General features: G+C 39.8%; 1 protein-coding gene across 2 annotated transcripts in view; it reads right to left on the reverse strand.

Moving 5' to 3' along the window:
* Positions 1 to 14,784, reverse strand: part of MYLK (myosin light chain kinase) — a 197,323-nt gene that overhangs the window by 16,912 nt on the left and 165,627 nt on the right. For both annotated transcript variants that reach the window (XM_066190273.1, XM_066190274.1), the window contains 5 exons: positions 13,101 to 13,403; positions 9,479 to 9,514; positions 9,286 to 9,379; positions 8,072 to 8,275; positions 3,682 to 3,899 (listed from right to left, as the gene is read on the reverse strand). In XM_066190273.1, coding sequence (XP_066046370.1) covers positions 3,682 to 3,899; positions 8,072 to 8,275; positions 9,286 to 9,379; positions 9,479 to 9,514; positions 13,101 to 13,403 — 855 coding nt within the window. The remainder of the gene's footprint in view (positions 1 to 3,681; positions 3,900 to 8,071; positions 8,276 to 9,285; positions 9,380 to 9,478; positions 9,515 to 13,100; positions 13,404 to 14,784) is intronic.

Consider the following 14,784-nt stretch of genomic DNA (forward strand, 5'->3'; position numbering starts at 1 on the left):
CTCCAAACTTAGCTCCATTGAAAGCTCTTAAGGCATTTCATGAAAGGTGATCAAACACCGGAAAGAGTTCTCTTTTGAGGAACACAAATTCCCAACTTACCAAATGAAATCTGAAACATATATGGGGTTAATAACTTGCCTAATGATTGAACACAATGCTTGAGGCAACGTTTGAGCACAACCACAACAATTTACTTGCAGTTGTGCCAGCTTCCCCTTTTAGATGCTGTAACACCCTTTTTTTTGCTCTGCTCAGGTATGGTTATAGTAAATGAATTGCAGAAACCTCATTTTCAGGTGTTTTTCCTGCTCCCACCATTTTCAGAGACAGAAACAGAGAGAAGAATGACTGGGAGCTGCTGCAGGAAATAACAGAGATCCTCTCATGAAAGTTCACCAACATCAAGACCCTCCTGCTCACTGACTATCCTTTAGAAAGCACATTCAAGAAGTATTCCACAATATCCCTACAGTCACATAATCAGAGTTTTCTTGCTGCAAAATGTATGATCCTTTTTCTAACATGGCATCTAAAATAACTTAGCCTTTTCTCCACAGTGGCAATGAAGAGTAGGAGATCACCTTCCTTTTCAAAGTGCCAACAAGAAGCCTAAGATCCCATTTTCCCATCCACCTTCATTCTAAAGTCAACAATTTATATTCTTCTTTCAAACTGTCCTTACAAGAAATTACTGATATTTATCACAATGAACCTGTTTTCTAAAAGCTTCATCATGATCATCCAAGTCTCAGGCTCAGATTTTCACATCCAAGTTTGGAGGCTTTTCTGTGCACTGTGTAAACTACCGTGAGCAACTGTGTATGCAAAAGGCTGGTGTATGAAATGTGCTGCCCACAGGTCAGAGAAATGTGGGGTTTTTTTTGAAAACATGGCATTTGAGTGCAAGCACAGAGTGTGAAAAAACTGACACAGCATTTCTGTGTATAAAAGAAAAAAGACAGGAAAAGAGTAAGACCCTTTCTATGCAGTTATATGTCAAGTCTTTACCCAGTTGTTTACAAGCGTAGTACACAAGTAAGATCTGTGTTTGAATATCCCTTAGTTCAGATAGAAAGCTGACAAGCTAGCTGGAAACTGTTGCTGACACTGTGTATAATCAACTGATTAAAAAATATATCTTTACAGTACTCAAAAACCATTCTCTTTTCTCCTCAAGAAGTTTATCTTAAACAATTTTCTACATGTGTTCCTCAGCACACCAAAAAAGGTCAGGAAAATATCCCACTGCAGCTTTGGTATTTCCTGACAGTGCAAGAGAACTAATTAGCTTCAGAAGATGACTGCAGAAGGAGCTGATCCTAATATATTTAAAACTGATCAAAACACTGAATTTTTAGAGGCACTAGTTTGCACTAGTTACAAAAAGTCGAATCTCAGAAGGTGAAGCGCAGAATCAGCCACTGCTCCCTTCAGCAATCCCTTGGCTGAGCAGTTTCTGCTCAGTCAGGGTCAGGTCTGTAGGATGAGGGCTCTAATCCCACATCTATCAATGCCAAAGTGAATTCGACAGCCAATTTCAAAGCCACAAAGCTTGAAGGAACACAAGGAGGAGGAATGTGCCCTCAGTGCACCACATAAGACGACTGGCAAGAAGAAGGCATTAGTGAAGTGTTTTAGCTGTTTTTGTAAGTAAATGAAACAGTAAAAGTTTCTTTTTACTCTTGGAAACCATCTCAACTGAAATGTTACAATTCTTTGTTGCAATTAAAACAGTGCTTATGCTTTCTGGGCCTGGAATGGAAAGGACCTTTCTCTTCCTAGGGAATGCCACCCACGATGGAGTAACCCAGAATGGCAGGCTGATGAATAGCAAATACCTACAATGGAACCTGCCAAGAACTAGCAGCATATGAAGCCAAACAAATGTACGGTATCATAAAATCAGAATCAGCATTAGTGCCCACAGCTCTCATCCTTCCACATCGAGAGAAGTTATCTGGAGTTTAGAGATTTCCTTCCTAGGGCACCACTGGGGCAGCTCACAAGCTGGTGCCAGCCATGCCATGCACTGTGATGCCACAAGATTAACAGAGGAGTGGGAAAGCTGATGGATATGAACAGGCCACTGAAAATAGGATCTTCTGTTTGCTAAACGTGGGTTTAACTGTGGTCTGAAGTTAAGAAGGTGGCTGAAGAAGTTTCTATAAAAAGGCCATTCTTGTTTACTTTATATCTCTTGTTGATGAAATCCACTCAGTGCAGCAGTAAATGTACAGTTTTCAGGCTGACAGCTGGAACATCATGGGCTGAAATCTTTCCCACACCTCTCACACAAAAACACCAGCACTGGAACTTAGTTAACAGTTCATCTGTTTCCTGAACAAGAACTGAACCAGTTCATGCCCCCAGAACACTACTGGCTCTGTATTGGTGAAGGAACAAAAATGGCAGTTATCTCTTTTTTTAATAAATAAAATAAACATCTTATCTCCGAGTTGACAGTGTCCATGTGACCAAGATTCATTTAATACACTTTTGGAGCAGAACATCATCTAAAATTCTTCAAAGCAGACTTCCCTTATTCATTCAACAAACCATTCCTGATTTGTTTTAGTGGAATTATACTCTTGGGAATGTAGTAGTCTATTACTCAAGTGTTGAATGAAGTAGGATAAGCTGCATTTAGGCAGATAACAAAAGATAGATAGTAGTAATTCACCTGTACTCTATTGAAAATCATTATTTACTTTGTAATAAGTATTAAAATTTTTTAAGGCAAAAGATTTCAAGTAAGAATCCAGCTGTGGGTCCCGTTATAAAGAGAGTAAGAATTCATATAAGCTGTCCCAATCAATTAATGTCAGGAGAGTCACAAGTCTCAGTTGTCCCAGTGTAACAGGTTCATAAACTATTTTTGTTCCTTTTAATTCCTGGAATGATTTTTATTTCTTTTGTGCAGATACAAGATGAAAAAAGATCAGTGTAGGATGTTGGTATTTTTTAACACTGAAAATACAACTGAAGGGCTGCTTTTTATTGCTGAACATTATGAAGACAAGAACCTTTGAAGGTCTTTGGCTTTCAAGTTTCAGAGCATGTTGGAAGCTTAGACCAAAATGAATGACCGAAAGTAGCTAAAAAGCAGCCTAGGAGGAGGAAGGGCTTGTCAAATGGAATTTCCCCCTGTTGCATTATTTTAAAGTAGTGCCATTACACAGCTCTTTATAGAATTCCTCTTTAACATGTATGACAATATCCTGCTGTTTAAGATAAGAAATGATAAAAATGATGGGAAAATGTAAAATTGCTGTAATTATCTGAAAGGCTTCTAGAGCATCACCTTAATTTCTGCTGTTAAAAATGTTTCAAGGATTTGCAGTATTCATGAAGTATTTAGTTAAAGAGTTAGTGCTTCATGGTACCAAATGTAAATATTTTTTAATATTAGTATTACTGTGTATTTTAAGTGGAATCTACAGGGATACCCTGCTGTAGAAACAGACAGGTAGATTCTGTACACCTCACTGCAAACTCCTCTTGAAGATGAGGTGCCCTACTCTCATTCTTGAATGTCTTCTTTTTCCCTTTTCTATTTTTTTCCTGAAACCACAAATATTTATAGGAAACATCTATTTACTCTCTATATAATAGGTAGCACGAATTACTGTTTGTCCTGCCCTCTCCCCCTGTGATACTGAAAAAGGCAGAGAATTCATTACCTAATCTTCTTGCAAGTCCAAAGTCAATGAGTTTGATACTTGTACCAGTCTTGTTGACACACATAATATTTTCTGGCTTCAAATCCAAGTGGACAATACCCTGCTTATGAATGTATTGAACTCCTTCTGAAATCTGCTTCATGTATTTAATGCACTCTCTCTCTGTCAATTCAAAGTCTTCATCAATGATTCGTTCAAAGAGTTCTCCTCCAGAAACCCTATGAAAGACAGAACAAAAAGAGACTTCTGTAACATATTCATTTGGGGAATAATCAGGCTGTCTTTTCACAGCAATGCAGAGAGTTCAAGCTTGCAGAAGTCACTTCAGGATGCAATCTGTGTTTTATAATGGCATTTTCCATGGACACAAGGGTCACGTGGGAAAAATCCCCTCTTGTGTGTGGTATTAATCAAAAGATGTTTTCTGTTCTGAATCTCTGTTGCAGGTGAGGACTGGGAAACACTGATGTTGTTGGTCAGGCAGGAGGGATTTACATCCTGCCTCTAGGACTGTGTCACCTGCAGCTGACAGTGAAGTGTGTGCTCTGTGATTGCCACCCTGCACACGCGAGCTCATAACACTGCTCCCAACTCCGAGCACACACTTCCCACTCCTTCCTTCCCTCCTATGATCAACCACTGCACAAGTGCAGACAACATAATTTAGAAATAGAACTAAAATACATGGAATGGGTCCCAGGGAAAGAGGACAAAACTGCAAGCAGATGAACAAAAATTCAGGGAGAAGAGAGATTGACAGTGACAAAGGCTGAGGGAGGAAGAATTCCGATGATATGGTAAACTGGAATGCAAAGCTCAAAGGGTAAATTACTGACCCAAGTGAGCTCAGAGGGAATTTCCTCCTCAGCTATGACAGGAGAAGGATATAACCCACAACACTTTCTGTGCTGGTATTTTTAGCTGAGCACTCATCACACTCCTTGTAGGTCAATTCCATTTTTATGCTAATTTAGGATGTGAAATAATTGGTCTTTCCAGGGTAGCATCTCCTGGATTGAACTCTTTGTGCAACTGAAGTGGGACATTTTTAACTTAGATTTAATAAAGCACAATTTAAGTTGTGGCTTATTTGGCTTGGTGATTTTTTCATTCTGTTTTTGTTTGAGTTAGTGTTTTGTTTTGTTTCTTTGGGGTTTTTTTGTTGATTTTTTTTTTTTTTAAATTTTGAGTAACCACTCAACTGGTTTATCTGCTTGCATCCAAAGATGGGAAATACTTTTTTCTTATGCTGTGGGTGAATGACCCATAAAGGAAGGAGCCCACAGTGAAGAGCAGTTTTGCTTTTAGAAATTAAACACACCAAGGTCTTTATATGGTTTAATATTTTGCAGCATTCATGGTTATTGCCAAATGCAATTGCACATTTCAGTTACAGAAGGAAAACACACAACTGAAAAGCAGCCTTGCCATGTTTGCAGGTTTCCAGAAACACGATTATATCCCTCATGTACCCTCAAACTGAATTTGAAACATCTGAAGATCTGGATGCATTTCTTGCTTTGGCTATAAAATTTTAGAAAATATGTAATTAGAAATACTTTTGCGATTTCCTATGAATATGAAAATAGTAAGAAGAGCATATGCTTGACAAACTGAGAGGTTCTGTTGGATTAGAGCACATTTTTAACATAAAGCAAGACTATTGCCAGACCTGTTGAATAAACATTCAGGGGATATAGTGTGTTGTTGCTTTGCTAAGACATTAACCAATATGGGTGTTTATGAAAACATCTGCAGGCAAAATGTTTATAGCTGGAGTATCCTGCAACTCCAAATGATTATCATCCTCATACCAAAATGCACCAGTTGTTTCTGAATGTTTAATGCAGACAGTGACGACTTATTTGTACTATAAAAGTGCCACCCTTTTCAGATCCCTAAAGGGAAAACGTTTCAGAAATCGAAGCATTGTCTCAAGCACCACTTTTTAGCATATTTTTTGTAAATGAACCACTGATAATACACCTGTCTGCTGTTTTTACCACGGGAGCTCTCAACATTCTGGTAGCAATGACGGAATAAACTGCAATGCATTTATGGGATGAATACTGTTGCATTTATATCAGAAGCCAAATCCAGTTTGATTCTTGCCAGGTTAGGAAGCTGAAGAAAATCAGTGTGGATGATGTTCTGCACACACACAGAAGGAGAAGTTGGCTTTGTTCAAACAGTCACAACTAGTACAGAATCCAAATCTCTACTTTTTCTGGATTGTCCTCTTTTCAGTCTTCTCTGCGTGAGTCATTTGGGAAAATATTCTTATCTATGGAATCACAGAATACACATCTAAGGTTTTGGTCCAGTAGGAACAGTGAGAAGAATCAACCTTGGAGTTGCCCAGGCAAATACTCAACTGGATTTTCAAAAATCTACCTTAGAAAAAAAAGAAAAAAAACCCCAAGTAACTTGTACTAGCTTAAATCACATCAAATGACAGAACTTAGTGCTGAGATTTTCCTCCAACAATCTTAATTTGCAATACAATAATCTCATTCTGATCTATGTAAAAATAAACTGACTATCTGAAGTATATAAAACTTTGAGGCACTTAGCCCCCAGTGCTGAATTAAAGTGACAACATGCTACTATTTTCAGATTTACTTTTTCCACTGAGATTCTTATGGTGGAACCAATATGTTCCTATATTTGAAAGGGAAATGCCTGAGATTTGCCTCTGACTTCCAGTAAATGTTAGATGGAAAGGTTTCCAGGCAAGAGCACATCATTATAGTGTTTAATTTAAAAGTAATAAAAAAAATCTGATTTTATTTTGAATATGAAATCAAACCATATAAAATAGTGTAATGAGAAATATTAAAAGCAGAGAGTATGAAGTTTGAAAGGTTCCAGGAAAGGTATGGTAATAAAATTAAAATGAACAATTTAGAATAAATATCAGGAAGAAAAATCAAAGGGTGCTTCTCGTCAGTTTGAGTAGAAGGGGAGCTCCTAAATGCCAGTCACTGCTAAAATCTGATTTGAAGGAGTCTGATAGCAAGTGAGCTTGATTTATTTGAAATCCATGCATTTACACTGTAATGGAAATGAAACAGCTTGGATTGTAAGAACTCTTCAAGGTATTTCCCACAACTTCTTTGATATGCAAATAAATATTACATTAATAGCTACAGCAGAAATGATCCCTTGGAGGCTCTTTACCAATCCAGGGGCAGTTGTTGGTCTGGGACTGTGTCAGCTGGGTAACAAGACAGTAGAGAGGCTACCAAGTCACCTGACACGAGGTGCCACATGAGCACCTCACTGCCCAGACCTGCTCTGTTGCTGCTCCACATAATGGAAATGGTCAGGGGGGCCTCAAAAAACAGAAAAGTTGGCCACCCCAAACTAAAACCACATCCTAGTGGTTACAAAACTACTTTAAATTTGATTGCAGTTTTCTCCATTTTTAAAGAGTAAAACCCTTTTGCCGTTGGGGGGAACTAATGGAGTGTAAAAGCCATATGCTATTCCAGACTCTTTATACATCTCCCAGTTTTCCATTAGGCCTGCCAGCTCTCAGTTCCAAGCTATGTAGGGTTCCCTTCCCTTACCATCATCAGTTTGCTCAACTGCTCAATTTAAAAATAAAAACACCTTCCTGCACATAAGTTCCAGGGTTGTAAAATCCAATCTCTGAAATATGCCAGTGCAGTAGTAGTTTGCACATAATCTAAGCAAGTGCCAAGCAAGCAAAATAGACACAGAGTCTCTTTTGCCTCAGACAATTTTTACCTTACTTAGAACTTCCAGCCAGCAAAAAAACTGCTTCTCCTTGCATCAGAGAACACATGAAGTCGATGTGGCAGCAGAACTGTAACTAAAGTAACTTTTTGGGAAAAGCATCAGCACAGATCAGGATTTAATTTTCTTTCCAGCTGGTACTGCCACAAGTATGGGGTTCACACTAAGCAGGTGCATGATGGATGCTGTAAACACTGGTAATATTGGCCATTATTGTTTGTTAAGACTGTTCAACACATATTTAGAACTTTTTTTTTAGTAAAAAATATTCTCCTCTTTAAACACATTTTTGGTTCTAAATGAAAGTCCAAAATGCAGCTGCCTTTGTTCTCACCTCTCCCAAGCAGGCAGTAAAACTCCAAACCCCACCACATGTACTTTAAGAAACAAGCAAACTAGACAATAACAACTGTAGCACAATTTGATTGATTTTTCAGAGATTAACAGAGATTCACTTACACAGTTTAAACAAGTTGGATAAATAATTAGAAAAACTTGCAAGATCTGAAATCCAGGCCCTGCAAATCCTGAAGCGTTTGACAGTCCTGTGTCTGTAAGTTGCTACTTTTGTACACACAATTATTTTCAACATTATTAACTTTGTTAGTGTGCTCTGCTTTATACTTACATTTCCAAAACCATAACGATGTTGGCTTTTTCTTCAAAGGCATCTACACACTGGACAAGTTTTGGATGGTGTAGGCAGTTCATGATGCTGATTTCTTCCCTTATGTTTTCTTTTTCCTTAGCAGAATATGCTTTGAAAAATTTTCCTGCCCAAACTTTTCCATTCTTCTTTTCAACAAGCCTGAAGACTTGTCCAAATTTTCCCCTGAAAATATATAACTATTTCCATAAAATATATTTTTGCAATATATGGGCCACCACAAATAGCAACAATTTACGAAATATTCCAGCACAACACTCTCCTAAATATTCCAGCACAACCATTCTATTCTGAAATAAAAAATGTCTTAGTATCAAGTATTATTCTATACTGATCTGCAAAAACATTTGAAAGAATACCACACCACGTTTAGAGATATTCTGCCATTCCAGTTAACAGGTCTCATATAGGAGGTTCAAAAATGTGGACTCCTACCAGGCTTTAATTCAGGTCTTTCTGCACACAGTTTTCTATAGGTCACACACCTCTGAAGGCGATGGGACATCTCAGGTACAGGATTTAGGTGAAATCAGAATCTGAATGCTCAAGGCTTCAGTGCTGTTGTTTCCCTTTGCTGTAACGTACTATTCTAGCTCTGTGTTACACTTCTCAGGATTTGTTCAAGGCAGCACAGAGGATCCCCTGGCCTTCAGCACCGATCACTGAAAGATTATCATGGCCTGCAGTTCACACCACCACGAGCTGGGGCCCTGAGAAACACAGCCAGGCTAATCACTGACCTTCTCTCAGCAATAGTATTAATGCTCTTGGGATTATGGCTGCTGTCAACAGAGATTCCAGCCCGTAGGCAGGATAATCTTATTACCACTAATGGATATAATGGAAATGCAAGTACACAATGTGTACCTTTTTTTTTTTCCCCAGATAGCTTTTAGGACACTGAAAAACGAATGAATCCTCTAGCTTCGTTCAGTTGTGGGCTCCATTTTCCTTGCCAGAAGTACACGTAGTGCCTATTTAAAATTATCAGCTAATAGGAGCAAAGGATCTTTATGCAGTGGAGGCCAACGTATGTCGAAATCTATTTTTACTGCAACAAAGGAGCCCAACTGGGATGTTGGAAGTGCAAGACAAAAAATAAATGCCCATGATCTTTACCACTGGCTGCTAGCCTTGAAAACTGTGTGTCTTCAAAAGCACAGCCCAGTACTTACGATCCCAGTCTTTCTTCGATGTTATAGACATCAGACACCTTCTGCTCAGTGTTGATCGTAACCGTCCGGTATTCGACCTCTGTTTCTTTCCCCTCTAAAAATAAGCATTAAGGACCATGATTAAAATCCTCCAGAAAACATGGATGAAGAGCACAGGTTTGCATTGGTCCTGTTTAAAACATGCACTTCTTACCATCGTCAGATAGCTCCGCTTCATCCTCTTTAGGTTCTGTGACAAAAATAAAAACACATGAATAAATTTTTATATGGGATATGGCACTAAGTTCAGGTATTCAGATTATTCACAGTGACATAGACAATGGATAGACCCTATGGCAAAGCAGCAAAAAGCAGTTGGGGAGCTTGTGCATTAACTTCATAATTAAAATCTCTTCACCACTTCTTCATCACTATTGACTATCCAGTCACAGTCCACTCACCGTTTCTGAATAAATCAAGTTCCTGTGGTTTGCAGTATTTGTCAATTATTCCTGCCTACTAGAAACATCAGCATACTGCATCAGTTCAAAGTAATCTGAGAAATACCTTTAGGATACCTCAGGGAAATAAAAAATAAATTAAAAACAATAAAATCAATAACACTTCTGGTTCAATGACATTTTTTTCTTGGTTTTGATGTGCCTTTTTTGAGTTGTGAAGCCAAAAGTTAGGCAAGTTTGTACATGAAAAATTCCCTGCAAAGATCCAGACAAACTTTTCAGACTGAAGATATTGAGAAAATCTGAACAGCATGCATTCCCCTGAGCATTGCTGAATTCTGTAATCACTGAGGTCCAAAAGGAGCCTTAGTTCTGCAGGCAGACTCCAAGACAGTTGAACCCAGTGATCTAAGCCAGAGGAAAAGCTGGCCTGAGTGTCCTGATTTTAATTTCTAATTTTTATGTACATGAACTGCCTGTAGCACTGCTTTTTTCCTGCGGGTACGAGGGGAAAGGGGCTATAGCTGGAATGTTGTTACACAGTACTTACACTGCTTGGGCTTGCTCCTAAGACCCGTGGCTGTGACCACTGATTTGAGAACCTGCAAAGGCTGTTTGTTACCTAGTGACCTGTTAATTCTCCTGGAGCTGCTGAAGCTGCACTTTGCCATCATGGAGTGCAAGCCTAACCAAGGGATTTATCCCCCCTGTGTCAACAGATCTGTGTTATGAAACATTAATGCAGTACTATGGGCACTGTTAGGGGCTGCAGAGCACAGATGGATGCAGAGGATCCATTCTTCTCATCAAGAAAACAGAAATAAAGGGGGCAGGGGGAGCAGATAGCTGGTCTGAGGCATCACCCTTTCACATCCTACACAAAATGCTGCATCTGTGTGCTGGTAGCAAAGCCAATCAAGTGGATAAAGTCTGTTGCTAAAGCCTTCCTCTCTTTTTTTTTTCTGGAGTTGCAACCCTTGTGTAGTCCTGCGCAGATGAGCTGGTTTGCAGAGATCTACCAGAAGAGCAGGGAAGGAAGAGAGTCTTCCCTACCCGGGGTAGCTGTCCTCAGACCTTCCTCAGCTACAACCCCTCCTGCACAGAGCACATCACATTTTCCTCCCCTTTTAAGGGCTGTGTGAGGGAGCTGCTCCCAGCCAGGCTGCCAGTAGGTAATGTCTGCCAAATACTGCTTAGGGAAGAAGTCAGTGCCCAGTTCTGCAGCAACACTGCATTGAAGCCACGGAATAGAAACATTTTGGTCCACCAGTGGAAGCCTAAATTATTTAAGTGGTACATATCTGAGCTTGTACCAGTGTTGAGTAGCTGTGCTAAAATCTTTCTCAGAAGTGAGTCAACAGTACCAAATTTTCCTCAAACATGGCACTGCACGCTTTAATCTGTTGAGATTTACAACTTTATTTTCTCTTTAAATGCACAGCGAAAATCTAGCTATGCCTTTCTTCACTAAGACCATATTGACATTGCTAATATGTGCTGTACCTCAGTATGAAAATCAGTAATCAGACTTCCTTTTCTAATCAGCCTAGAAAATCCAGAGTTGTTCAGCTGTTTACATAGATGGCAGCTTAAAGCCCTGATTTTGACAGGTGCTCAACACATGCATTTTCCACTGCCTTTAATTAAAGCACCATTTATATTCACACACTTGAAAAATCACACTTTAGATGATTTGCTCTTTTTTCCACACTATCTGCAATAGCAATAATTGAAATCAATAAGCCCTGGAATTGAGAGCACAAAGACAACCTCCCCCCTCCTGCTAACAGAACACATTTTCTTTTTCTCAAAACAAATTTTGTTGCTTTTTTTAATGTGTATTGCAATGACTCATACACTTTTTAGCCTTTTGTACTAAATCTATGTAAGAAAATGCTCAGACTTAAATGGAAAAACTGCTTGTTTGCTTTGGTCCATTATAGGTAGTGGTTGCTCTAGGAAAAAATACAGACAAGAGTCAGGTCTCCAACCCTAGGAGGTGTTTGTCCAGCAACTAAAGAAAGAGGGCATTCAAACACAGGGAATTTTATTATGAAGAGCCAATACCATGGAGCTTCCTTTCAATTTTAGTGCTACTCCTAATGTTATTTTCCCCGCTTTGAAGAGAAGGTGCATCTTGATTTAGATTGGTTTTAAATCTTACAAATAGAGGGAAGTAATTCCTTAACATGCATCCCATTTAGTAGTTGAAGAGAAGTATGATTCACTTTTGTTCGAGAGGCTTACACAGTTGTGTGACGCTGCATCGCTTTGCTATCATTTTGTCTTTCTTTATCAAAGATAACTTCGCAAGGGTTATGTGGAACACTTCAAGCTCCAAAGCCCTGCACATGTAAATGAAGAGGGAGAGATACAAGACACAGTTCACTCCAGAAAGACAGGAAAAATGGTAAAATTTGTAATTCCTGGTCTGGGCTTTTTGGTAAGGTGACTATCAAAGTCATCTTTGCACAGAAGGTAGATGGAGGTGTGCACAAAAATATGTGGTCACTTTCTGGTTTTGAAAAATAATGCTGGTATTTGTGTGTTTCAAGTTTTGTACCAGTTCCTGAATAATTTCTACAATGATCCAACTCTCCCTATAAGCCCTTTGAGAAGATCTTAAGCAAAAATCAAGAAGTAAGAGATACTGAAAAACATTTTTAGAAGTACATGCAACTTTAACCAAAAAAACCCTAAAAATATTTTTGGCATCCAAAATGCTGCAAAACCAAGGTGCTGATTAGGATAGCCTTGAATTCACAGGCTGGCTGTACTAGGGGACACAGGACTGAGGTGCACCAGTATGCTGGGATTGAAAGTATGGGAAATACAGCTAGCTGTGAGGTGCCAATTTATTTTCTGCTGCATATTCTGTGCTTGGCTAGCAGCAAGCACATTCATCATTTCCAAAAGCAAATTTGGGATGGTGTTTATGGTTTGTTTTTCCATGGTGCGTCCAGTATAAACTATAATGAGTCCGTTGGTGTATTTCAGGTAAGCCACCAACCATTTTCCAGCTGGGCACGGACTGAGTGTGTAACATCTGTGAAAGGTTTAATTTCCCATTACCCGTGCACTGAACTGCAGAATTCTGTCAGCCAGCACTCACAGCAAGCCAGAATGAGAATTAGTGCTTGCTTTCACAAGGCAGGGATTTGGGATCCCTGAAGCCAAGTTTCCACACTGCAAATATGCAAAACTGATGTGCTCTGACCCCCAAATGAAGTCTGTGAAGGACCTGAGCACAGTTACAACCCAGCACAAGTGTTCACCACAGAGATGTGTGGGAAGGAGGGTGTGCAGCTCTCTGGCCTCGGTAAGGAACTCTGAAGGAAGAGTTCAGTGAGATGTTTTTTCCTTGGGAGAACTAACCTTCTGGTTTCTCTCCAACTTTCACCAGCTCAGACTCCTGGCTGGGCTCGCTGATGCCGTACACGTTAGCGGCTCGCACGCGGAATTTGTACTCGCGGTCAGCCTGCAGGTCCTGCACGTTGAAGGAGGTGCTGCGGCAGGTGGTGAGGTCTGTCCATTTGTTATCCACCGAGTTCCAGATCTCCACGGTATAGGATTGCACGGCGCTGCCGCCGTCGTAGGAGGAGCCGTACCAGGAGAGGGTGAGGGAGGAGCTCCGTACGTCGGAGGCACAAGGAGTCCCGGCAGGTGGGTCTGGTTTGTCTGCAGAAATGTACACAGTGCAGTGAGGATCAGGGATAGAACTTCCATCAGGGTATTCCCGGCCCTAGCCCACAGCCCTTCTCTTTCCATTCCACTGCTCTGCCTCACAGCTATCATTGTAGAGACTGGGGAGACTTAAAACCAGTCCCAGCTATGCCTGCAATCTCCCACGATAGTGCAAACCCCTCCTTGGTGATCTTCCCTGGAGGAACACCCCGGTAACAATCCCATCGCCCATTCCTTCAGCTCCCTGCATCTGCTTCCACACCTCAGGGCCACTGCTCGCCTTTCAGAGCCTCAGAAAGTGCCACTCATCCAAATAAACCTGAGTACAGAAATACTAGAACCAGTTTGTTGGCATGGAAACAAGGCCTTGAAGGGTGACAGGTTTATCTGCCAACAATTTAATGAACAAATTCATCTTCGGGCAGTTTTTGGAAGTCTAATGCACTTTTCAGTAAGAAGGAGTTCAACTTAGAATATATAATTCCAATAGTGAGATTTTTAAAATCCCATATGCATTTTGGACATTGTTGAGGAAGTAGAAGATAGAAACTTCTGTATTTCCTCAATTAGAGGATTGCTAAAGAAGTCCTTATTTAGATGAGTAGATTCCATATCACCAGAATCTGGTGTGCAGATGTCCAGCCAACTGTGCAAACACCTGAGAAAACACAAAAGCCTTGCAGTTATACGACTTTTTCAAGATTTAGTCTAATGATTAATTATTGAAATTAATGTTCTTCTAAGACAGAAAAATGATGACTTTTAAAAGAAATTGCTAGAAAATAACAGTGGAAGTTAAGCACTTCAAAAGACTTTTAAAAGAACAAATAGCTTCTCTGGAAATAATCCTCTCAGAAATAATCTAGCAAAACCTACAAAATAACGATGATGTTGATGTGGATGAACTAGTGGCAAAAGTTTGAAAGAGAAATCAAAGGATGGGATGAATGAGAGAAAATGAAAAGAAAAAAGATAAAAAGTGTAAGATGCTACAAACAGTAGTTGCACTGAACATGGACTGATGAAATCCTGTCCCATTTTGCTTGTTCAAGCTGCTAATGGACATTATAATTTTCTCTGTAGGAAAGGCAGAGCTGACAAAGCAGCCAAAAAATACTGCCACTTTCTCAGCAATAAAAACATCCAAATACTGGGGGAAGCTGTTGTAGACTTTGATCAAAGCCTCACTGTGACAGACTATATCACTCTATACTCAAATTATCATTCCTAGGACAATTACTGAGCTGACAGAAATAGCCACAATTTGTCAGAAACATGCCTTTGGTTCTTGGGCAGAGGGACCTCTCCTCTGACTGCTGTGGTTTTAACTCATAGAGAGGGAAATTGGGACAGTCTAATCTGATCAAGATCGTTA

Source organism: Chamaea fasciata, unplaced genomic scaffold, assembly GCF_029207755.1.
Source record: "Chamaea fasciata isolate MVZ Bird 193981 ecotype frontalis unplaced genomic scaffold, bChaFas1.0.hap1 SCAF_8, whole genome shotgun sequence".
NCBI lineage: Eukaryota > Metazoa > Chordata > Aves > Passeriformes > Sylviidae > Chamaea > Chamaea fasciata.